At 40.4% G+C, this 26497-nt stretch overlaps 1 protein-coding gene across 5 annotated transcripts in view; it reads right to left on the bottom strand.

Annotated features, from left to right (window-relative positions):
* cyth1b (cytohesin 1b) overlaps positions 1–26497 on the bottom strand; it is a 160915-nt gene that overhangs the window by 77977 nt on the left and 56441 nt on the right. Inside the window, exon 1 of one of the 5 annotated variants that reach the window (XM_078401353.1) lies at positions 22087–22206. The exons of the other annotated variants lie outside the window; for them this stretch is intronic. Within the exon in view, the coding sequence (XP_078257479.1) occupies positions 22087–22114 (28 nt within the window). The 5' untranslated portion in view covers positions 22115–22206. Of the gene's footprint in view, positions 1–22086; positions 22207–26497 lie in introns of those variants that run through there. 5 annotated transcript variants of the gene reach the window in all.

Here is a 26497-nt window from a genome sequence, read left to right as displayed (position 1 = left end):
TTAATATTCAACCTTGGTTAGCTGCTTCCCATTATGCCTTGTGCTATGCTTGATCATCTCAATCCATATTTATCTCTATAGCCTTTAATCTCATTTGCTACTCAACATGTATTCCACTCCATTTGAAGGGAGTTATGGTAATAACTATCTAATTCACATTGTCCAAGCTTCAATCATCATGATTTGCTACAAGAATAATTATGACTCCTGACACCACAAATGCAAAACTTTTCCGAAATTTGTCACACTTGGATGAGCATACAAATCTTGACTATAATTCCAAGCAATGTGAACAAATTGTTTTTATATACATTTAATTTTATCACAACAAAAGCATATAATTCTATCCACCAACATGAGAACTGACAGCTGATGTTATTATTTATTTTTACTTTTGTTAATCAACGTGCTCATTTTCACATTCTGAATCGATTAAACTACAGAGTTTCATATGCTCCAAAATGGTTGATTTTCAAATAATGAAAGTACAATCAAACAGAGTTCATCCTCTTCAGAAAAGGATAGCAGATAATTGGCAAATATATATATATATAAACTCTCAAAAATGATAAATACACTTTCCTGAGCAATGCAAGTGCCAGATACACTCTTTCCCTGAGGGTAACATGCCCCAACTTAGATGTATTTACTTTTATTGGTTTTAAGGGCATAAATGTATTTTCCAGTTTCTAAAAGGGAAAATGTTTTTGAATTCTTAAATTATTACATATAAATTACATTTCAGATATATTTTATATTTTTTCATGTTACGAGTGTTACTTCATGGCAGCAAATGCCAAGAACAGCATTTAATGTATCTAAACAGCAGTTAATGTATCTGACCACACTGACAGTTTTGGTAACCCACAAGTTGGGTGGAGATGGGGTGCAGGGACGTGGACGGGGGAGGAGAAGTCACAGATTCAGCAGATGTTAAAGGCATCAAGTGTGAGCAGCCATCTGTTTGTGCTGAGACAGACCTTACGCTGCACCCAGTCGCTTGGCAAGACTTGGAATTATAGTTCAGCGGCAGGAAAGTGGTTATTCTGACCTGATGGAAAATCTGCCACTCCCCCACCTTCATCATTGCTCCCTAGGATACTTGGAGAAAATCAGTCTGGATTCACACTCCTGGTCATTTTGGAATAATGTTTGTTGCAAAAAAAGGATTACGTTTGTCTTATGGTATGGAAAGACATAAATGGTAGCTGTGTAATGTTCAACAGCCACTTTCAAATGAGAAATGGACAGAGACTTTGAAAAGGGATAAAAATAGTGTAGTGATGTGCGATCAAGTGAACAGTTCTTTCACGGTTCCTCTGGAACAGGGATAATTTTCCTCAGGAGCTTAATGTGTGGTGCATGTTCCTTGACACAGGATTGCCTCCATGCACCACCTCCAACAGTCATTCATTTGACTTCCAGATAAAGACTCTGTGCTTGTGCAATAGATTAAAGGGCTGTCAGTGCCGTGAAGTTACTCAATATTGTGATAGCACCTTGCGGAACAATGCTCGACAACGCCATTAGAAAATATTGTTTGTGGAAAAGATCAAGGTCACCATTTGATTTCTGGTTCTACCCTGTGAATTCAATTATTAAGAAAATCACTGACCCAGATTACCATGGCAGCTGAGGTCAGGCAGTTGCTTGATTTGTTCAGTGCAAGGTAGAAATTAATAAATGCAAGCCTTTACCATAATCATTTATAGATTACTTTTTTCATCCTTCTGGTGTAGCACAGCTTCCATCATTAACTATTTTTAAACTCTCAGATGAGCCACTAGCATGTGATTCCTAATCTAATTACACCGATAATGCCACTATCTTTTTTTGAGATATTTTGAAGAGATTAGTTGCAATTAAATTTCAATGCAAAATTCCAATTCGCCATGCTTTTCAATAAATTTTACTCCATAACACTGAAAACAAAACATATTTGCAAAAATGAAAACTACTATCTGTCCAATGCAAAAAATGTCTTAAATGGATAAAAACCAAGGTGATTTTGCCCAAATCAATCACAAGAGAGCTAACTGCATTCTAAATGGCATTTTTGAGGCGTGAACAATGGTTAAAATATTGGCAGAACAACCTGCTCTTATTTTAATATAATTGGTAAAATGTCATCCTTTCAAATTATTTGTAGTTGTGAAATGTCTTCAATAAAGCTCGACTGCACAACACCTCTGGTTGTAAGCATTGCTACTTTTAATCTATTGCTTACACAATCACCTAGACCCAATTCACTGAGTCACCCTGTCCTTCCAGGATCCATTTCACAGAAATATTATGCCCCATTATACACCAAGATTATTCACAGACGTTTTTGCCTCTGCCAATCCTCTCTCTCTCTCTTAACTGGCACTCCTCATATCACCCAAAAATGTAATATTACTGGAGTGATAATACACAAACCTGAATTAACCACTACAAAGTTATAAATTCAAATTCATCTCTGGAATTTGAACTTTATTTTAAAGTGATATAAATAGTTGGAATCAGTCATCATAAAACATTTCCAATGGGTCTAGGGCTGCCAAATGTGATCCTGCTATCTTGAAGGCGAAACTAAACGTAGGGAGTTTAGGAATGATGTCTTAAACTTCTGTGAATAAAAAGACGATTCATGATCCCAAAACAGTATTCATGTAACAGCAGGGAGCTAAATGCACCATACAATTGTAAAGTTACATTTATTTAGCTCCCTATAATTTCTTTGGGGCATCTCCACACCACAATTGCTTTAATATTGAGTGTAGTTGTTGTTCCATCTGTAAGCATGGCAGCTAAGTTTTATGCAATGATCTAGATAAACAATGCAGAGATGGAGCCAATTAACTCAATGTTGAATAAGAGAATGATATTGGTAACGATAGCCAAACTCCCTAAATTTCTTTGAATAATGTCTTGGGATCATGAACAGTTTGTTTTTTTAACTGCAGGTTTAATGCTTCTTCTTACACTCCCAAGTTTTATTTACTCCTTCAAGATAGAAGGATCTCGTATGGCAACCACCATTGCAAATGTTGTAATGTTGTAATTGGATCTAGCTGCTGCTGCAGTGGTTGCCATTCAGTTTCTGCTGCATAAGAGTGTGGCAAATTGGCTTGGAAGATGGTGATGGATAAACATTAAAGTAGAAAGTGACCTTAAATACCAGGACCAGGTGAAGTGTAGCTTGTGGCAGATGATGCGATCTGCAACTTGCTGCAAGCTCATAGTCATTACCAGCTAAGTGTTCCTCAGGCTGGGGAGATAAGCAAGAGCAATCACTCAATCTCTGGAAGGCACACATACCCATACGTCATCTTTCATCTAATGCCATTTCAACTTTGAAATACCATCATGGGCTACTTCACTTGGATGCTTTTCTTGGGTTTTTTTAAGGGTATAGGAAAGGTTCTATTCCCAGAACATCCTACTTGTGCCTTTTTTAAGCTTCTCTTTTTCTGACATCTAGCAGCTGTTTTAAACACAAGGCAAGTATTATATGCTGTTTTGCACAAGGAAACATACTATTTGTTTTAAAAGGTTTAAATTAAAGATACAAATGTAAATAACAGAAGCCAGGACTTCTATTATTTGCAAACATTGATAAATGGGAATTACGAATATATTGAGACATTTTCTCAACTTTATGGCATCAAATCAGCAGTAGCAGCAAAAGCAGCAGCAGCAGCAGAAGCAGCAAGCAGCAGCAGCAGCAAGCAGCAGCAGCAGCAGCAGCAGCAAGCAGCAGCAGCAGCAGCAAGCAGCAGCAGCAGCAGCAAGCAGCAGCAGCAGCAGCAAGCAGCAGCAGCAGCAGCAGCAGCAGCAGCAAGCAGCAGCAGCAGCAGCAACACCAAGCTGTGTTGCTTGGGAAGTAGTGTGTGGGGATTGTGTGGGGATTGTGTGGGGATAGTAAGGAGTAAGACCTGTGTGATCTCCCGGACTAGTTTCGATCGCCTAGCTTGGGGTCGGAGAGGAATTTCCCGGATTTTTTCCCAAATTGGCCTGGGTTTTTTATCCGGTTTTTCGCCTCTCCCAGGAGATCACTCAGTTCTTTTGGGTGGGCGGTTGGAGTAGCGGCCGGGCGGTAGGTTTAGTAACCGAGCGCGGGGCTTTGTTTGGAGAGTATGACTGCCAGGGCAGTTTTTTGTTCTGGGTGTCAGATGTGGGGAATCTGGGAGTCTGATAGTCTTCCAGACATCCACATCTGCGCCAGGTGTGACGAGATGGGGCTCCTAAGGGACCGTATTAGGAACCTGGAGCGGCAGATTGATGACCTCCGTCTGATCAGGGAGAGTGAGGAGGTTATAGATAGGAGTTACAGGGAGGTGGTCACTCCTAGACCACGGGAGGTAGACAAGTGGGTCACTGTTAGGGGGGGCAAGGAACAGAGGCAGGGACTAGGGAGTACCCCGGTGGCTGTACCCCTTGGAAATAAGTACTCCTGTTTAAGTACTGTTGGGGGGGACAGCCTACCTGGGGGCAACGACGGTGCCCGGGCCTCTGGCAAGGAGTCCGGCCCTGTTGCTCAGAAGGGTAGGGAAAGGAAGAGGAGAGCAGTAGTAATAGGGGACTCTATAGTGAGGGGGTCAGATAGGCGTTTCTGTGGACGCAGTCGGGAGACCCGGATGGTGGTTTGCCTCCCTGGTGCCGGTGTCCGGGATGTGTCTGAGCGTGTCCAGGATATCCTGAAAGGGGAGGGAGAGGAGCCAGAGGTCGTGGTACATATAGGTACCAACAATATAGGTAGGATAAGGGAAGAGGTCCTGAAAGGAGAATTCAGGGGGCTAGGAAGAGAGTTAAAAAAAAGGACTTCCAAAGTAATAATCTCAGGCTTACTGCCTGTGCCACGCGATAGTGAGAATAGGAATGGAGTGAGGTGGAGGATAAATACGTGGCTGAGGAACTGGTGCAGGGAGCAGGGTTTCAAGTTTCTGGATCATTGGGACCTCTTCTGGGGGAAGTATGACCTGTACAAAAAGGACGGGTTGCATCTGAACCCGAGGGGAACCAATATCTTGGCGGGGAGATTTGCTAAAATAACTGCGGAGACTTTAAACTAGTACGGTTGGGGGGAGGGACTCAAACACAGATAGCTAATAGGCAGTGTGTGAGGCAGGAGGCAGAAAAGGGAAACACTCAGACCCAATATGTAGGAGAGAAAGAAGGGAAAAGAAATAAACTAAGAATAAGAAATGATGGGTCCCTTAAATGTGTATATTTTAATGCTAGGAGCATTGTAAGAAAGGTGGATGAGCTTAGAGCCTGGATTGACATCTGGAAGTATGATGTTGTGGCGATCAGTGAAACATGGTTGCAGGAGGGTTGCGATTGGCAATTAAATATTCCAGGATTTCATTGTTTCAGATGTGATAGAATCGGAGGGGCAAGAGGTGGGGGTGTTGCATTGCTTGTCAGGGAGGATATCACAGCAGTGCTTTGGCAGGACAGACTAGAAGGCTCGATTAAGGAGGCTGTTTGGGTGGAACTCAGAAATGAGAAAGGTTTAGCAACACTTATAGGGGTGTATTATAGACCGCCAAATAGGGAACGAGAATTGGAAGAGCAAATATGTAAGGAGATAGCAGATATTAGTAGTAAGCACAGAGTGGTGATTGTGGGTGATTTCAATTTTCCGTATATAGACTGGGAATCACATTCTGTTAAAGGGCTGGATGGTTTGGAGTTTGTAAAATGTGTGCAGGATAGTTTTTTGCAGCAATACGTAGAGGTGCCTACCAGAGAAGGGGCAGTGTTGGACCTCCTGTTAGGAAGTGAGATGGGTCAGGTGACGGAGGTATGTGTTGAGGAGCACTTTGGGTCTAGTGATCATAATGCCATTAGTTTCAATATCATTATGGAGAAGGTCAAATCTGGACCAAGGGTTGAGATTTTGGATTGGAGAAAGGCTAATTTTGAGGAGATGAGAAAGGATTTAAAAGGAGTGAAATGGAAATTGTTGTTTTATGAAAAGGATATAATAGAGAAATGGAGGATATTTAAAGGTGAAATTTTGAGAGTACAGAGTCTTTATGTCCCTGTTCGGTGGAAAGGAAAGAATAATAATTTGAAAGAGCCGTGGTTTTCCAGGGAAATTGGACACTTGGTTCGGAAAAAGAGGGAGATATACAATAAATATAAGCGGCAGGGAGTAAATGAGGTTCTTGAGGAATATAAAGAATGTAAAAGGAATCTTAAAAAGGAAATTAGAAAAGCGAAAAAAAGATATGAGGCTGCTTTGGCAAGTAATGTAAAAGTAAACCCCAAGGGGTTCTACAGATATGTCAATAGCAAAAGGATAGTGAGGGATAAAATTGGTCCATTAGAGAGTCAGAGTGGACAGCTATGTGCTGAGCCGGAAGAAATGGGGGAGATATTAAACAATTTCTTTTCTTCGGTATTTACCGAGGAGAAGGATATTGAATTATGTGAGGTAAGCGAAACAAGTAGAGTAGTGATGGAAATTAGGAGGATTAAAGAAGAGGAGGTACGGACACTTTTGAAGAATATAAAAGTGGATAAGTCTCCAGGTCCTGATAGGATATTCCCTAGGACATTGAGGGAAGTTAGTGCAGAAATAGCAGGGGCTATGACGGAAATATTTCAAACGTCATTAGAAACAGGGATGGTGCCGGAAGATTGGCGCATTGCGCATGTTGTGCCTTTGTTTAAAAAAGGTTCTAAAAGTAAACCTAGCAATTATAGACCTATTAGTTTGACGTCTGTGGCGGGAAAATTAATGGAAAAGATACTTAGGGACAATATATATAATTATTTGGATAATCAAGGCCTGATTAGAAACAGTCAACATGGATTTGTGCCTGGAAGGTCATGTTTGACTAATCTTCTTGAATTTTTTGAAGAGGTTACCAGGGAAATTGATAAGAGCAAGGCTGTGGATGTTGTCTATATGGACTTCAGTAAGGCATTTGACAAGGTTCCACATGGAAGGTTGATTAAGAAGGTTAAATCGTTGGGTATTAATAGTGAGGTTGCAAGATGGATTCATCAATGGCTGAATGGGAGATACCAGAGGGTAACGGTTGACAATTGTATGTCAGGTTGGAGGCCAGTGTCTAGTGGAGTGCCCCAAGGATCTGTGTTGGGTCCACTGTTGTTTGTCATTTACATTAATGATCTGGATGATGGTGTGGCAAATTGGATTAGTAAATATGCAGATGATACTAAGATAGGTGGAGTAGTTGATAGTGAGGTAGATTTTCAAAGTCTACAGAGAGACTTGGGCCTTTTGGAAGGGTGGGCTGAAAGATGGCAGATGGAGTTTAATGCTGATAAGTGTGAGGTGCTGCATTTTGGTAGGACAAATCAAAATAGGACGTACAGGGTAAATGGTAGGGAATTGAGGAATGCAGTGGAACAGAGGGATCTGGGAATAACTGTGCATTGTTCCCTGAAGGTGGAATCTCATGTGGATAGGGTGGTGAAGAAGGCGTTTGGTATGCTTGCCTTTATAAATCAGAGCATCGAGTATAGAAGTTGGGATGTAATGTTGAAATTGTACAGGGCATTGGTGAGGCCGAATCTGGAGTATGGTGTGCAGTTCTGGTCGCCAAATTATAGGAAGGATGTCGACAAAATGGAGAGGGTACAGAGGAGATTTACTAGAATGTTGCCTGGGTTTCAGCACTTAGGCTACAGAGAGAGGTTGAACAGGTTGGGTCTTTATTCTTTGGAGCGTAGAAGGTTGAGGGGGGACTTGATAGAGGTTTTTAAAATTTTGAGAGGGACGGACAGAGTTGACGTGGGTAGGCTTTTCCCTTTGAGAGTGGGGAAGATTCCAACAAGGGGACATAGCTTCAGAATTGAGGGACAAAGGTTTAGGGGTAACATGAGGGGGAACTTCTTTACTCAGAGGGTTGTGGCTGTATGGAATGGGCTTCCGGTGGAAGTGGTGGAGGCTGGCTCGATTTTATTATTTAAGAGTAAATTGGATAGGTATATGGATAGGAGGGGATTGGAGGGTTATGGTCTGAGTGCAGGTAGATGAGACTAGGTCAGGGAGAATGGTCGGCATGGACTGGTAGGGCCGGACAGGCCTGTTTCCATGCTGTAGTTGTTATATGTTATATGTTATATGGTGCAACGTGCTTTTCAGTAGATCTCAGTTTTTAAGATATTGTTTTATTTTCAGACAGATTTAACCACCATTTCAACAGATACTCTTTTGGTTTCATAGAACAGACAGAAGCATATCATTAACAATCATTTTCACATATTGTTTAAGTATATCATTTTCTTAAATGGTACCTAAAAAGGTGTACCAGCAAAACAAAAGCACAATTTTGAAGAATTTACCTTACACTTTGATAAGATAGTGGAATTTGCAGGCATAGATTTAGTGGCCAGAATCGGTTTTCTTAAAAAAAGTAATTAATCATTCGCAATGCCGACAGACATCATTCAACATCATTCCCTAATGGTGGAGTAAATGATGATAACCTTGAACAGCTCTATCTTTTTATAACTGAATGCCATACAAAGCCTTTAGGAGGATTTAGGTCAGTCAATCAGATAATGAGGGTGCGAGCCAGCGCCTTGTACAATATGGTTGGGTGGGTTAAAAAAAAAATTGCAGATATTGGAAGTCTAAAAATAAAAACTGAAACTGCTGTAATTACTGAGCAGGTCAGGCCACATCGATGGGAAGTGAAAGAGTTAATGTTTCAGGTCAAAGCCTCTTTATCTCTTTTTATTTAAAGTAAGGCTGATAGGACATACAATAGTGAAATGAATTTCTACAACCTCGTAGCTTCCATTCTGATATTAGCCCAGAAACAACATGATATTTTCCAAAGATTATTCAGATACTTCCATTTGAAATCTACATAGAGCAAACTAAAGAAACAGCAATAGTCTCATCAGGATCCCAAACAAGGATCACAGATTCGAACTTAGCAAACCAGCAAATACTTCGAGAACAGAAGTCCCAAACAGCTGAAAACTCAAGAATGTCCCCAATTATAACCGTATGAATACAAGGAACAAAGTAGGCTTTGTAACTTAAGCTCTAAGCATAGTTAGCAATCTTTCATTTGAAAAACAAACTTAAGAGGAAATTGCATGCGGCACAAATAATTTTATTCAAATGACGCTTAGATTGATGCGAGTTCTGGGTCAGGGTGGAGGTCTAAAAACAGCTAAGATTTAGAATTTTATGTTAAAGATAATCTTCCAATCATCCAAATGAGTCTTTCCTTTCAGCTGTCCACATTCATTTCGGAATCGATCAAGTTGCCACTCATTTTGTTGTCCCTGCTTCAAATAATACTTTATTCTCCCTCCAACTAACATTCACAGCCCTGGACCTCTGACCTGCTCCTCCCTCACTACCCCCACCTCCTATCAAACAAACACACAGTTCAGGCCAGAACGCTATCCTTTAATAATTGCTGGAATTCTCCTCTCTCCTATTACACATTGGTCTCAGCGTTTCTCCACATACACTCATAATGCATCCATCTCAATCTCTGACACATTGCTATTCTCCTATTGCAATGAATTTTCTCCTCGCCATTGTAGTTATCCATTTTGTTCCTTTCTCCCCTTGATTTATCCTCTTCCTCCACTCCTTGATTGGAGTCAAAGAGTATTAGAGAGTTACAGCAGAGAACAGGCCTTTCAACCTACCAAGTCCATGCGGCCCAACAACTATCCATTTATATCAATCCTTCCTTGGCCCAATTTAACCACCCTATAATCTCATCAACAACTCCAAGATTTTACCATTCACCAATGCACTAGGGGTAATTTGCACTGGCCAATTAACTCATTAACCCACATGTCTTTGGGATGTGGGAGGAAACTGGAGCACCCAGCCGAAACCCACCATGGAGATCATGCAAAACTGCACACAAACAACATCTAAGCTATCTGACACCGTAAGGCAGCCGCTTTACTAACTGTGCCGCCTTAATATCCTCATTCTTCCTTTCATCGACATCCATTCTTTTTGGTTTCCCTCAATGTCATTCCTACCCAATGCCTGCATTGCTGGAAGGGGTTCCAGCAACCAAATATTATAGAAAATAATTTCCATATCGACAATAGCATCCTACTTGCAGTTAATAGATTTCAATTGAAACAAGACTTGAGGACAATAATGGTTAGTGGAGATGGGACTGTTTGGCAGAAGGAGGCAAGGTACAAATTTTAACCCTGTGGAGACAGAGGCTCAGTCAACTTTGGTCAGAACATGCTGACAGATCTCTCGAATTATTATGTGTTAGTGAATCACCGAAAATATGCCATGTATGACCAACACCAAATTTAAAGTGATTAAATTTTAGCTCCCTGAAGAGCAGACACTGATCAGCACTGGAGGAGGGTTCGGCAAGATTCTAAGCCATTAACAAGTTAAGTCCAACAGTCTCCTTCTGGCCTGTTTCATTCTATGAAAATTAAGCACAAAAGATCTTCCACTGACATTTATAGGAAACAAAACCACCAAAAGTGGTATGCAAAAAACCTGCATTTGGATGATGAAAAAGCAATGGTTGCTGTTAGTAATCAGACTGCATATTAGAATTATTTAAAACAGACTCTATAATCTATTCAGGAACAAAATTTTGTCCAAATAGTTCATCAAAACCTCACAGAGAAGGAGAAATTTACATTTTAAAATATTTTTATTGCTTCCTACGAAGTCAACTACAGAATTTAAGATCCATAAAAATGATCTGGCTGATCTAGAGTTAATCCATTTTAGAAACAGCATCATCAAGTACATGTGAACCAACCATTATCAAATTACATTTTGAGGATAGAAATTACCTAATTGTTTATTGATCCACATTTTGGTACATAGGTCTCTTTTGGTTCTCGGAAATTAGCCTTGCTCAGCTAAATACCACCAACAATGAACTAAAAACTTCCAAAATATCATACTGTTATTCCAAAGAGATCCCATGATGATGCGAGCTCAGAATATAGCAACTGAAAATTGGAAAAAGGAAATGATTTCTGCTTCAATGAGGTGGTAGGATATGGTTTATATTTTGAGCTTCCTGCAAGGTGTTTCCTATGCTATTGATAGAAGTGCACATTCAACAGGGAATGTCTGAATATCCTTGGGCCAATATTTCAAGATCAATGTCAACTTGAGATTTCCAGGTACGCAAACAAATTGGTGCAGTGAAATTTTGTTCTTTAGGATGACTTTCATAAATCCGATTCCCAGGATTCAGGCACACAAGCATTTATTGTGCATTCCTTGTTGGCTTAAAACAATAATGACGCAGCATCTTAGCTATGGTTCATGCAGTGCCCTCCATAATGTTTGGGACAAAGACTCATCATTTATTTATTTATTTGCCTTTGTACTCCACAATTTGAGATGTATAATGGAAAAAAAAATCACATGTGATTAAAGTGCACACTGTCAGATGTTATACAGCAGTGTTTATACATAGTCCCCCCATTTCAGGGAACCATAATGTTTGGGACACATGGCTTCACAGGCATTTGTAATTGCTCAGGTATGTTTAATTGCCTCCTTAATGCAGGTACGAGAGAGCTCAGCACCTAGTCTTTCCATCACCTTTGGAAACTTATTGCTGTTTATCAACATGAGGACCAAAGTTGTGCCAATGAAAGTCAAAGAAGCCATTATGAGACTGAGAAACAAGAATAAAGACATCAGCCAAACATTAGGCTTACCAAAATCAACTGTTTGGAACACAATTAAGAAGAAAGAGAGCACTGGTGAGCTTACTAATCGCAAATGGACTGGCAGGCCAAGGAAGACCTCCACAGCTGATGACAGAAGAATGTTCTCTATAATAAAGAAAAATCCCCAAACACCTGTCCAACAGAACAAAAACACTCTTCAGGAGTCAGGTGTGGATTTATCAATGACCACTGTCCGCAGGAGACTTCATGAACAGAAATACAGAGTCTACACTGCAAGATGCAAACACTGTTAGTCGCAAAAATAGGATGGTCGGGTTACAGTTTGCCAAGAAGTACTTAAAAGAGCAACCACAGTTCTGGAAAAAAGGTCTTGTGGACAGATGAGACAAAGATTAACTTATATCAGAGTGATGGCAAGAGCAAAGTATGGAGGAGAGAAGGAACTGCCCAAGATCCAAAGCATACCACCTCATCTGTGAAACACGGTGATGGGGGTGTTGTGGCCTGGGCATATATGGCTGCTGAAGGTACTGTCTCACATTTCATCATTGATGATACAACTGCTGATGGTAGTAGCATAATGAATTCTGAAGTGTATAGACACATCCTACCTGCTCAAGTTCAAACAAATGCCTCAAAACTCATTGGCCGGCGGTTCATTCTACAGCAAGTCAATGATCCCAGACATACCGCTAAAGCAACAAAGGAGTTTTTCAAAGCTAAAAAATTGACAATTCTTGAGTGGCCAAGTCAATCAACCGAACTGAATCCAATTGAGCATGCCTTTTATATGCTGAAGAGAAAATTGAAGGGGACTAGCCCCCAAAACAAGCATGCTAAAGATGGCTGCAATACAGGCCTGGCAGAACATCACCAGAGAAGACACCTAGCCACTGGTGATGTCCATAAATCGCAGACTTCAAGCAGTCATTGTATGCAAAGGATATGCAACAAAATACTAAACATGACTACTTTCATTTACTTACATGACATTGCTGTGTCCCAATCATTATGGTGCCCTGAAATGGGGGGACTATGTATAAACTCTGCTGTAATTTCTACATGTTGAAACCAAAATGTATAAAAAAATACCCTTTATTAAAATCTGACAATGTGCACTTTAACCACATGTGATTTTTTTCTATTACAAATCTCAAATTGTGGAGTAGAGACAAATAAATAAATGATGGGTCTTTGTTCCAAACATCATGGAGGGCACTGTATGAGTGTAGACACAAAATGCTGGAGTAACTCAGATCAGGCAGCCTGAAGAAGGCTCTCGGCCCAAAACGTCACCCATTCCTTCTCTCCTGAGATGCTTCGTGACCCGCTGAGTTACTCCAGCATTTTGTGTCTACCTTCGATTTGAACCAGCATCTGCAGTTATTTTCCTGCACTGTATGAGTGGATACCTTAGTCAGCCCAGAGGAATGTTAAATTAGTTGTGTCAGGAGGATGAATGACTCAAAGACCAGACTGACGATAGAAAATGCGTTTCCATCCCAAAAAGAAAAGTACTGAACCACTTTGGTCATGTTCACTGATAACCTTTCAGCGCTAGGTTTTTAAACTGAATTCTAATTCTCAAAATTGTCTACTTGTTCTCAAAATTGTCTACTCTTCTCTGGATTACCTGAACCAATTTAAAAAAGAGTCAACTGCACTATCATTCCCAATTAACAGATTAATCAGGAATGTACTCAACTAAAATAACTGCAGATGCTGGAAAACTGAAATGTAAACAGGAAATATTGGAAGTATTCAGCAGGACAACCAGCATCTGTGGAGACAGAAACAGGGCTTCTGATTAAATGAAACTGTGTTTCTGAGTCCATAGATGCTACCCAACCTGCAAAGTGCCTCCACTATTTTCTACTTTAATGTTAATAAGGAATGTTCTTTAATTTTGTCATCTGCACAAAAACTGCCTTTTCACTCCACTTAATCTACACCAATCACCATGCCCATTAACGCTAATCCCATCTGGTCACATTAGACCCGTCCTTCACTCTGTTTCTATCTAAGCGCTTATCCAAATTTCTTTTTAACATTGTAATAGAATCTGCCTCCACTACATTTTCCAGCAACTCTTTCTGATGATTCACCCACCTGTGTGTGAAAAACTTAACCTTCAGACCCCTTTTAAATTTCTCCCCTTTTATTTTAAAATTACACCCTCAAGTTTTACACTCCCCTGTCCTGGGAAAAACATTCTTACTATCTATCGTATTTATTCCCCTCATCATTTTGAAATCCTGGACAATGTCACCTTTTAACCTCCTATGTTCCAATGGGAATAAACCCAGTGAACTAACCTCTCAATATTATAGCCCACTATTCAGATGACATCCTGGTGCCTCTCCTCTGCATTTCTCCCTATTGCTACCACATCCTTCCAGTTAGTGTGGTGTGCAGAACTGAATACAATGGATATAAAACATTTAGTGGAATATAGGCCAAACAGGGGCAAATGGGATTAGCAAAGATTACCACTTTGGTCAGCATATGTGCAAAGGGGAAAAGGGCCTATTCCATGCTGTACAACTATTTGAATATATATTAAATACTGAGCTGTTCCAGATGGAGACCTTTCAAACCTTTAACAATGCCTCAGAATAGTAAGCTAGGAGGAAGGGAGGGATCATCATATCCTCTCTCAACCTGCTGAAGCAACAACCGAGGCTTAAAATTGCAAGGATCGTCACCTATCCTATTTGGACAATATATTCTTCGGTATTTTGTTGACGCAACTGGGGTGTGGTTCTTTGACAGGATACCAAATCATGTACACGCAATTTCAAGATGATTAAACTACAATCCAGACACAGGATCTCATATGGTGACTAGCATATAACACAAGACTACTTATTCACTAGATTACTAACTCATTAAAAAAAATCGGGTTCAAACTATCATGATGATTATCCAAATGATCTTGACCTGGAGTATACGATAGTCACTCTATGAAAATGTTTGCAAAATTGATAAATTGAAGTTCCTTAAACAAGTCTACCTTCCTTAAACAAGTGATCATTATGTAATCTGGAGTATTTACAATAGACAATAGACAATAGGTGCAGGAGTAGGCCATTCGGCCCTTCGAGCTGGCACCAGCATTCAATGTGATCATGGCTGATCATTCTCAATCAGTACCCCGTTCCTGCCTTCTCCCCATACCCCCTGACTCCGCTATCTAGCTCTCTCTTGAATGCATTCAGAGAATTGGCCTCCACTGCCTTCTGAGGCAGGGAATTCCACAGATTTACAACTCTCGGACTGAAAAAGTTTTTCCTCATCTCCGTTCTAAATGGCCTACCCCTTATTGTTAAAGTGTGGCCCCTGGTTCTGGACTCCCCCAACATTGGGAACATGTTTCCTGCCTCTAACGTGTCCAACCCCTTAATAATCTTATATGTTTCGATAAGTTCCTCTCTCATCCTTCTAAATTCCAGTGTATACAAGCCTAGTCACTCCAGATTGAGAGAGAGAGAAAAAGACAGAAAGAAAGAGAGAAAGTCAAGCCTGTAACTCAGGCTCACTGTGTTTGAAGGGGAACTTTGCCAGCCACCAGCTGGAGCTACGTGAAGCAACTTGTGATGACAGGAAATTCCATCTCTGGGGTAATGTCAGGCCAGAGCACTCAACCTACTTTGGCAACAAAAGAAATAATTGTTTCATTTGAAAAAATATTTTGGTCGGCAGTAAATCCTTAAGAAATAAAATATTTATGTAGTTACATGTGTAGATTAACAAAATGATTGGTTTAGGTAGGCTTTAATTCCATCCTCTATGACCCAATCTTATTATTACTGCATGTTTTGTTTGTGTGAAAAATCACTCAGACTCCCAAGCCACTTCCTGAACTTTAATGTTCCTGAACCCTCATGTATCTGTTCCTGTGAACCGTCTCACATTTAGAGAAACTGCCGTCAACGTTTCAACCATATGCCAGTTACAACAGCAAGGTGTTTTCCACAAAGATTTAAAGTAATACTAAGCCAGGTACTCTAATCTCTCTTAACATGATTAGTGGTTGTGAATAGCTTACGTGTTCGCTCATAAGAATAAATGGCACAGTTTTTATGTGCATTTCAATGACACTGGACATCCCCCACCTAATAGAAATAAGAAATGTTTCCAAGGAATTCTAGCATTACAACCACTCTACTAGAATTTATTTGTCTTATAGTTCTTCAAATATTTTCCTTTTTATATAGTTATTGATTTTATTGCAATTTTTTTTTAAACGGCGAACAATGCTATTACAAACATGGCTTTGTTGCCATCAGCACAGGGTGAAAGCTACAGAGTACCTCATTAAGAAGGAAGTTACCATGCATCTAAATAATGTGGACCATGAAACCAGCCCATGTGTCAAAAAGGACGACTACACATGAAAAATCTCGGAATTCTTTGAAAATATATGAAACATAAATAGAGCAAATGCAGTGGAAGTTACTCATGTGGAATTTGGTGATCATGAAGGAATATTCAAAAGGTATGGAATAAGAAGAATAGCTAATGGGTTTAAAAGTTAGAATAGATAAAAAACAGATAAAAATGGCTTGCTCATGCTGAATAATGGATGCTTGGTGGAGATATTGGAAATCGCTCAAAGCACCAATCAACCAGTCCAACAGATTATTTTTCCTTCCAGGCAGTCCATTGCTGCTCACAAGCTTCAACATGCTTTATTTTGTGTTAAATTTGTACTCCCTAAACAGGTGTAGCATGAAGAAACTAGTTTGGTGCAGATTTATTCAATGAAATCTTCTATCATGGATTACATGTTGAGAGCTAAGTGAATCCTGGTAGAGAATAGGTGCTTTCCCTTTTCTTTTATTCTACTTCCCACAGATGAAAGACATGCAAGTGCTTTAGCTCAAGGCGGGACCTCAGTGAGTTTGCACCTCTGGTTTGTAAGGATCAGTGGATTTGGCGCTTGTTGGTTAGTATGCACTGGTGGACCAAGGCATTTGTTATCAGTGCATGAGAACCACCAAGTACTCATTTACATTGATCCAGTTCACATCTCTTTTTTATTCTCCCCTTAATCTCATCAACAACTCTTCCCCCCCCCCAAATTCTACCATTCACCCACACACACTTGGGGTAACTTAGTGGCTAATGAATTGCCCAACCTATAAGTCTTGTCTTCTGGTGCTATTTTTGTGGAACCTGCACATTTTCTTTGCAACCAAATGGGTTTCATAGAGCATGAAACAGTTCATTTGGCCCAATGAATACACCAACCAGTGGGCTCCCATCTGAGGTAATTCAATTTTTCAGCCTTGGTCGTGTAGCCTTCAATGCTTTGATGATTTGATGAGAGGCAAAAGAAACATTGCATTGAAGAAGTTGCACTAAATTACATTTAAGAAATGTCCAGATAAGCATTGAATTTTAGGAGAATCAAGGAATGCGAGGACAGTTCAAAAGGTACCATTTAGGAGGAAGATAAGCCATGATCTTGATGAAGGGAGTTGGATTGAAGGAACAAATAGCCAACATTATTGGTTCTGCAGGGTTACTTTTTTATGGTAATCTCTGCACTCCTCAAACCCAAGCCTCTTGTGTAACCTTAATGAGCTGTCTGTCCGTGGGCGTGGGGAAGAGAGTGGAAGTTTTGTTGCCTCCATCACAGTAAGGGGGTGTTTGGAGTCACTGTGATGGACGTTTGTGTTGGGGCTATGTGTCTTGTGTTCTTTTTTTCTATGACTGCTATGTAGTTTCGTTCGGTACTTCGGTACCGAATGACAAATAAAGCTCTGTTATACTGTTATACTGTTATACTGTTATACTGAATGTCCTGACAGATATTCTATAAATTCTCTATCTCTCTTTTCATCTGCAAGGTCCATTTCTTTGATCAAGCTTTGGTTATCTGCTTTAATATTTATTTTAATTTATTTAATATCACCTCATGTAACACAGTTTCAGATTATAATTGCTCATTCTTGACAAATTTCTTGAGAAATTAAGGTATGAAATCTGGAGAGGCCATTGCAGATTTGATCACATTAAAATATACGATAAAAGTATCCTTGTACGAGTGCAAGATTTGCATTGGGCACATGATTCTGAATCAATGGTGGAGAAACACTGTCCCAAATAACATAATAAGTAGCTAATGGTGAATGACAACAATGTCCCCTCACTAATTTACAATATCATTCTTCAGATTTATAATTCTTCAAACAGATCATCCTCTACCAAATAGTAATGATAATGTTGATTGCTTTCCAGGTCACTACACCAGTGGCTTGTTAAACACATTGAACGAATAAGGTTCATCTGTGCTTGAAGCTGCAGACATTATCAGAAAAGAGAGAAACAAAATTAACCATTACTCAGTGCTGGGGTTACTTTTCAAAGAATCAGTAAAATCTTACACTATTAGAGGCTCACACAGGTTTCAACACTGCAAGACTTATTTGCAACAGATAGTAAAAATTTCACTTTAACTTATGCATTACAGAAACAGGTTAAGTTGTCTTTTGTGGCAGCTACACTTTATAAGGGTTATAACGATAAAGTTTACATTCACTTACTAGAATGGGAAACAGTGCTCCAGTACTCAAGTATTTGTGTCTATGTTATTTGTTTTCACTGTTTCCCATGAATTAAATATTAATTGCTGTGTTTCATTTTTGAGGGTAAAAAAAAATCCATTATCATGGCTTGACAAATGAAACCACATTCTCTAAATTTGAGAAAGATCATTGCAAAACTTAAATTTTACAAAGTTCACCACTTCTATTTGCTTATAACCTTCACCACTTCTATTTGCTTATAACAATGTGATTTATACAAATGGAAAATATTGATTAGGTTTTTAAAGAGGAGAAATGTTTAATTAAATTTTCTTTCTTCAAAAAAAACAACAGTAGATTTCCTCCTAGAGGTTGTACAGCTATAGTCTGAAGAAAGGTCCCGACTTGAAACATCATCTATTCATTGCCTTCCACAGATGCTGCCTGACCCACTGAGTTCCTCCAGCAGTTTGTTTTTTTGCTCATGATGCAGTTGTGTGTGTCTCCATTTGCTCATCTGCAGTCACGTGTGTCTCCATTTTTAGATACCTGGAGCTGTTCTGATTTAATTTTCTTTGACAAGCAAACAGATTTTATAATTCAGAGTCAGCAGCACTGACTTAAGTTTCTTGCCCCTGGCTTAGCTGTTCATGGGTGGCAGGTCATTTCCCCCAAAGGAGGCAGAAGAAATTGAGGGAGAAACTCAATTCGGCTCATGGCTCGTGATATTGGGCCTGAGGCCTCTCAAATTATACCAAAGAGTCACTGGGAATCCCCAGACAGCTTGCTCATAGAGGAGATTTCAATCTCAGGCTACTGCACCTAATACTTTGAACGTCTGAGAATTCCCACTTGTAGCAGACTGTTCCTGGACTGAAGCAGCAACAGAAGGTACAGACTACTCCAGCAGTGCAGATCATTAGGGAACAAAGCAGCAGTGATTTCCCAACCATTCCCATAAGGCAACAAATCAAATGTTGCGTCCTAATTGCACTGATGTTCAGCACTGGGGTTAAAAGGAGCACAGATTTGCTAATGGTCTGCATACTTGGCCACATCTCTAAAGGTGCTGTCCATTTTATTGAGAATACAATTATGTATTTCAATTCATCAGTTAACCCATTCGTCAACAGAAGATCGTCAAGAAAATAACAAATGCTTCATCCATTGCCCACCCCGAGTGCTCTCGTTTGATGCTTCTCATTTCAAAGACTGAGCACCCAGCATACAGGACAACAGTAGAGTAAGTGGCATAACTACAAATGGCATTCAATCAAATACAATAAAATTAAACAGAGAATAAGAAACAATTCAACATTTGGGGAATAGCATTCATGAACTACTTGAAATTTGGTGTTACCATCTTCAAAATTACAGTAGTGTGTGTGAGTTTCAGCGACCACATTAGCCTTATTTGTTGCTTAAAAATGCTGAGGGAACTTAGCAGGTCAGGCAGGATCTGTGGGGGCAGGCAAAAGGATGGCCAATGTTTCAGGTCAAGACACTCGATCAGGACTGATGCAGGATCACCACCTGAAACATTGACCATCTTTTTGCCTGCACTGATCCTAACCACCAAGTTCCCCCAGCAATTTATTTATCTGCTCCACATCAAAGCATCTGCAGCCTCTTGCATCAGTATTTGCATGTTCACTGGTCCGGACTGGAACAATACGTCACGTCTTATGGCAGAGCGGCACTGAAATGTCACAGTGCAGACAGGACACTAGAGGATAATTTAATCACAACTTCTAAGAACCCATTAAGTGGGCCTCAACGGGATACATTTCTTGAGTGTTTTTATTCCCTTAGCGACAAAAATAATTTACAGGACAATGCAAATGGGCTTGAAAATTATAGAGATAGTGTTTAGTCTGAGCAAAACATCAAGATTCATTTATAGCATCTTTACTATAACAATTGAATCAAGTTATTTCTTTTAATTTGCTTAAATATTAAAATTTTAAAAATAGCAATGGTTTAATTTGAATTTTCAACTCTTGGATGAAACATTAATTCAAACCAAAGAAATAATCACCGGTGTCCTGACAAATATTTGTCCCTCATCAACATCAGAAATACTACTTGGCTGTTCTCACACTACAACTCGTGGAAGCAGCCTGCGTAGAAATTAGCAGAGAAGTATCTTACGTTGCAATACGATCAGCATTTTTGAGAATCGTCACTGCTGCAGTACTGCTGAATCGTCACTGCTTGGAGTATTCGGAAGAAGTGAATGCCTATTTTTTTTTTAATACTTTTTTGGAGAAATGAGCTTCTATATACTGTACAACCCAATATTATCGTGTTCTTTAATACCCCTACTTAACCATGTGGAGGGTTGGAAAAGAATCTGCATCTTATTCTTCACAAATTGGAAATTGCAGACCCTTAAAGATTATAGTGATGCTCCACAAGTATCGTAACAGCAAAACTGCAAATGATTGAAAGATTAAATAATAGGAGTAAATATTCAATATTCTCAGCAAGCCAGTCAGCATCTCTTGAGAAAGAAACAGATTGTGTGTTTTAGCTTTTCCTCAATCTTTTATCAGGATAGCTTGGTTTCTCTCCCTTCACAAATGCTATCCAATCTGCTAAGTATATCAAAACACAAGTGCTTAAGAAACTCGGTAGACACAAAATGCTGGAGTAACTCAGCGGTCAGGCAGCATCTCGGGAAAGAAGGAATGGGTGACGTTTCTGGTCGAGACTGAGTTCTTCAGACTGATGTCGGGGACGGGGGACGGGGGGGGGACAAATATAGCATAAAGTCCGAGACAGGAAGACTAGTGGGAGAACTGGGAAGGGGGAGGGGATAGAGAGGGAAAGCAGAGACTATCTGAAGTTAGAGAAGGCAATGTTCATACTGCTGGGGTGTAAACTACTGGGATGCTGCCTGACCCGCTGAGTTACTCCAGCATTTTGTGTCTACCTTTGATTTTAACCAGCATCTGCAGTTTTTTTCCTACACATGCTTAAGGATCTCAGCAGGTCAGGCATTAACTGTGGAGGGAATGGACAGAAGACGTTTCTGGTCGGGACTGTTCTTCAGACCGATCGAAGAAATCTGTCCGTAGAACAGACCTGACCCGAAACATCTGTGCATTCCCTTCGATGATGCTGACACAAGGAATGCCAAATGCTGGTTTACAAGAAAGGCATAAAGTGCTGGGGTAACTCAGTGGGTCAGGCAACATCTCTGAAGGACATGGACAGATGACGTTTCCTGACCCAAAACATTACCTATCCATGTCCTCCTGACAAGCTGCCTGACCCACTGAGTTACTCCAGCACTTGTGTTTTGCTCAAGATTCCAATATCTGCTGTTTGTGTCTCCAATCTGCTGAATACATCGGGTATTTTCCATTTTGTCCCACACATATATTGCACTCAAATCATTTGACTTAATCAAGGAAAATCATGTTATCATTTTATTAAGTTGTCATTTAACTTAATCAAGGAAAATCATGTTATTTACAACTGATCAAGTTGACACCATGTATTATAATTATTTCAATAATTTTGTGTCGAAGTCATCCATTTGTACAATAATGGTCTAATGACTTGTTCCGAATCGTTCAGTAAAGTCTGGTGTAACACCATCTGCAGGTCGACTAATATAGTAAGAATTAAAAACTTAAAGTTACAGGCACGTCCATTTTTTGTTTAGAACAAGGAGGTAACAGGAAAAGTGTCACTGGACATATTTCATTTAAAAAAATGGTGTGTGGCAAATATAATAAAATAATAAATTTTACGTAAACTTTATTTATAATGCTTAATGCTTTTTGCTTACTTCATGATTACAAGCTAGTAACCATAATGGACATGAAGTAAATAAACAGCTAGGTTAAACATTATACTGATAGTTTTAAAGGAAAAGGATTTCCTGTCACAGACTAAAACTTACCAACACCACCTTCAGCATTAAGAACCATTGTTCCAGGCACCCGTTCCAGATCAAAATAACGTAAATAAAACTATTTCAATGAAACAGTTGAAGCTGAAACCTAAACTGCCGAGCAGAGATCCAAGAATTCTGAGCACAGCTCAAGTAGCAGGTGGGGCTTACCAGTACCTATTCTTCGTAAGCCAATCAAGTCCATCCATACCACTTTGAGTAATTTCACAACTGACTGTGCAACTTCCTCAGAACACCAATTGGCAGCCAGCTAGTTCCTATATAAGGAGGCGCTGTACTTCATTTACAGCAAACACCCTTGAGACAGGCACACCCTGATTATGCAGTTGAGCTAGCTCCCTTCCTGTCTAAGTAATAAATGACTCAGAGACTTTGGCATTTTCAGGCCAGCACACGTGTTTGCATAAAGACAACTTGAGAGCTGTTCCAAATCTAACATGTTCAGCAACAGATACAAGTAACAGCAAATCCCAATCATAGCATGTAACTAATAAATTTTAGGTTGTCCACCATTGCATTGAAGCTTAAGGAAAAGGCTTAAAATCAATTCTTCTTTGACATTTTCTCCAAAGATGAACACTGGTTTTAAGTTGCAAAGCTAAATTACACCCTGAATCTACAAGGCCTATGGATTTCATCCATTTCTTTATTGTGCGAAATGAGAAACTATTTCTTGTCTACTACACTGAAATGTGGTCTTGCTTTCAGGGGGAAAAGGTGAAGGAACACATTTAGTATGTTACTGTCCAGATCTCTTTGACCCCCCCCCCCCCCTACACCAGATTGATTTAATCTCTGCAACATTATTCATTTGCACCTCTCCTCCCACCCCACTGATGAGATCCATATCTATGTTTCATCTAGGGATGCCAACTATCTCACTCCCAAATAAGGTAAAAGGTGACGTCACTGCCACGCGCCCCACGTAACCTCACCCAGCGGCCACGTGCTCCCGCTCCACCAATGGCGGCCGCCCGGGCCGGGAGGCAGGTTGCTATGCAACCTTCGTTATGCAGCGCCCGGGCCTCTGGATCTATACTGTCCGGACCTACAACATCCAGGCCTACAGTGCCCCCCAGGCCTAATATGGGACAAGGGCAGTCCCGTACGGGACAAACCAATTTAGCCCAAAATACGAGATGTTCCGAGTAATAGGGGACAATTGGCAACCCAAGTTTCATCTCAGTGATGTTCAGCAGCTACATTGCTTTCAACAGATTCCATACCTCAGCATATTCTGTTGCGTTTGAGGACTTGCATTTTTGTAAGCTCTTTTCAAATCCCTCTAGCTTAATTTATTAGAAATGCAGTGATTGCTGTTTAGTGAGTAAATTAACAGCTACATTGTACATGTAATCTTTCAAGGAGCAAGGACGATCAGCCAATCTGATCTTGGTGCCATTGGCTTTGATATTGGGCCAACTTCACTTTACTTCATCTTCCCAAAGCATTTTCACCATTCGTCTGGGAAAATAACTGACATCTCAGTTCAGTGTATTCTGCCACAATCCAACATATACTCAGCTCTACACGAGGTTGTGCACTGAATCCAAAAATAAAATCGAGCAGACATCCCCTTCACCTCTGAGGTGATGATCAAGAATGTAATACGATCTCAAGGTTGTGAAACACTTTCTTACATGTTCTGACACATCCCAAATATTTCAGTGCAAAACATTTTAGTACTGAAATTGTGCACTTCTATCTGGACATTTTATAATTTAATACTGAAGCATTATAAATTTTGGTTTTTAGAGTCATGTATTTATACAGCACACAAACAGACCCTTCAGCCAACTCGTCCATGCTGACCAAGCCACATGCCTCAGCTGGTCCCATTTTCCAATGTTTGCCTCATGTTCCTCTGAAACTTTCATGTTCATTTACCTGTCTAAATGTATTTGAGACACCGGTGTTTGAATTTGATGCAAAACAACCAAATCTACCCAAGGAGGCTGATTAACAGGAAACAAATATTTTGCAGGATCTGTTTGTAGAAAATAAAAGATCTGCAAAAATTATTTTTGAATTGGTATTAATAAGACTTTTTAAGCCAAAACATGCAATAGTATTTAATACTTGCTGTCTAATAATAACTAGTGTGCAAATGTTTTCAGTATACAAATCAAATTCCACGCAAAATTACATACGTTTTAATTAAATCACCACATAATTATTAGTCTGTTAGACATAAGAATTAAACTGTACAAGAGAATGATTAAAGAACATGTGTAGGAAGGAACTATAGATGCTGGTTTACACCAAAGATAGACACAAAAGGCTGGAGTAGCTCAGCGGGACAGGCAGCAACTCTGGATAGAAGGAATGGGTAATGTTTTGGGTTGAGACCCTTCTTCAGACTGGGAATCAGGAGAGAGGGAGACACAGAGATAAGGAAGTGTAAGATGGGAGAACAAGACATCAAAGGGGAGGGGGCTCAAGGAAAATGTAGAATAGATCATTGTTAGGTAGGAGAAAGTGACAATGAAGCATACAGAGATAAAATGTAATCAAGGAGACAGTCAGACTGGTCGGAGAACAAGGAAGGGGGAGGGATGGAGAGAGAGGGAAAGCAAGGGTTACTTGAAGTTAGAGAAGCCAATATTCATAATGCTGGGGTGTAAGCTGCCCAGGTGAAATATGAGGAGGAGGCCCAGGACAGAAAGATTAAAGAACATTATCATTTTGCAGCACACAATTTAACTTAGGTAAACAAATCACAGTGTGTTTAGTCCCTAATACAAAAATACCAATTTGAATGTTAATCTGCCACCTACTGCCCAGTGGACTGTTCAACTACTTATTACAGTGAACATTACGCTCTAAACATTGCCGAGAAAGGAACATCATAAAGGTAACATACAGTACATATCAAGTATAAATTGACTGCGACTAAGTTTTTTAAAATTCCATTTGCCATGGGTGAGGTACTGGAGGGTCGCCAACATTGTGCCTTTATTTAAGAAGGGCTGCAAGGATCAGCCAGTGGACCACAGTACCTTCTTCAGTGGTGGGCAAGTTATTTGAAGGTATTCTAAGGGACAGTATCTATTAGCATTTGAAGTGGCTGAGTGATTAGGGATAGTTAGCATGGCTTAGTTCATGGGAGATCATGTCTCAAAAATTTGAGTGAGTTTTTTTAAAGTGTTGTCCAAGAGGATTGACAAAGGCAGGGTGATAGATGCTATCTACATAGTTTTTCCAAGTCTTTTGACATGGGAAACTGTTCCAGAAGATTAGAATACATGGGATTGAAAGCAAGCTGAATACAAAATTGGCTTGGTGACCTTATAGGTGTTCATTCAATTATGAGACAGGGGCCAGGTAGACAGCCACAGTCCCCCTCTCCAACCCCCACCCCCCCCCCCCCCCCCCCTCAGGTAGGAGTCTAAAAGTAGTGGGCATAAGTTTACATTGAGAGGGAAAGGATGGAAAGGGGATCTGACAGGCGTTTTTCCACATAGAGGATGGCGGGTATACAGAATGAGCTGCCTGAGGTGGTGGTAGAGGTGGATACAATTACAATGTTTAAAAGACCTTTGGACAAGAACATGGACTGCTCACTCCCTCTAGCCCCACCCACTTACTCCCCCTTCTAGCTCCCACCCTATCACTCCCGTCCCACTTGTCATCTTCTCTCTAGCCCCCGTCCCTCTCACCACCTCCCTCTCCTCCACCTCGCTCTTGTCTCCCTACCTCCAACCATCCTCTCGCTCCCTCCCTCTCGCCCCCTCCCTGTCGTCCCACTCCTCCCGTCCCTCTCGCCCAGACCTCTCGCCCCCTCCCCCTCGTCTACCTAGTTTTCATCCCACCCCCACTCACCCCCTCCCTCAGGTCCCCCCTTCCGTCTCGCCCCCTCCAGCTCGATCCCCTCTCGGGGGTGTTTAAAGGGGTGTGAGCCAAATGCAGGCAAATGGGATTACCAGAAATAGTGGTCTTGGTTGGCATAGATGAGTTAGGCCAAAGAGCTTGTTTCCATGCTGAATCTAAAAGCGAGTCATCAATGTTGCACGTGTAGTAGATGTTAAAATAATTAGAAATTAAAGGAAGAAAACACGGTGGTGCAGTTTGTGCTGCTACTTCACAGCTCACAGATTTGAACCTGATTGGGGCACAGTCTGTTGAGTTTGCAACTTGTGGGTTTCTGCCCATAATCCAAAAATATGCTGGTAGTTAATTGGTCACTGTAAAATTACTTTGTAGGTAAGTGGCAAACATAATTAATGGGTACTATGTAGGAAAAAGGAAGTGCAGATGCTGGTTTGTACCAAAGATAGACACAAAATGTTGGAGTAACTCAGCGGGCAAGGTAGCATCTCTGGAGAACGTGGATAGGTGACGCTTTGGGTTGAAGCCCTTCTTCAGGCACTCTGAAATACAGCCATTGCAGTGGTGATGA

Source organism: Rhinoraja longicauda, chromosome 6, assembly GCF_053455715.1.
Source record: "Rhinoraja longicauda isolate Sanriku21f chromosome 6, sRhiLon1.1, whole genome shotgun sequence".
Classification (NCBI taxonomy): domain Eukaryota; kingdom Metazoa; phylum Chordata; class Chondrichthyes; order Rajiformes; family Arhynchobatidae; genus Rhinoraja; species Rhinoraja longicauda.
Note: the sequence above shows the minus strand (reverse complement) of the source record. Positions and strands in the feature narration are given on the sequence as shown.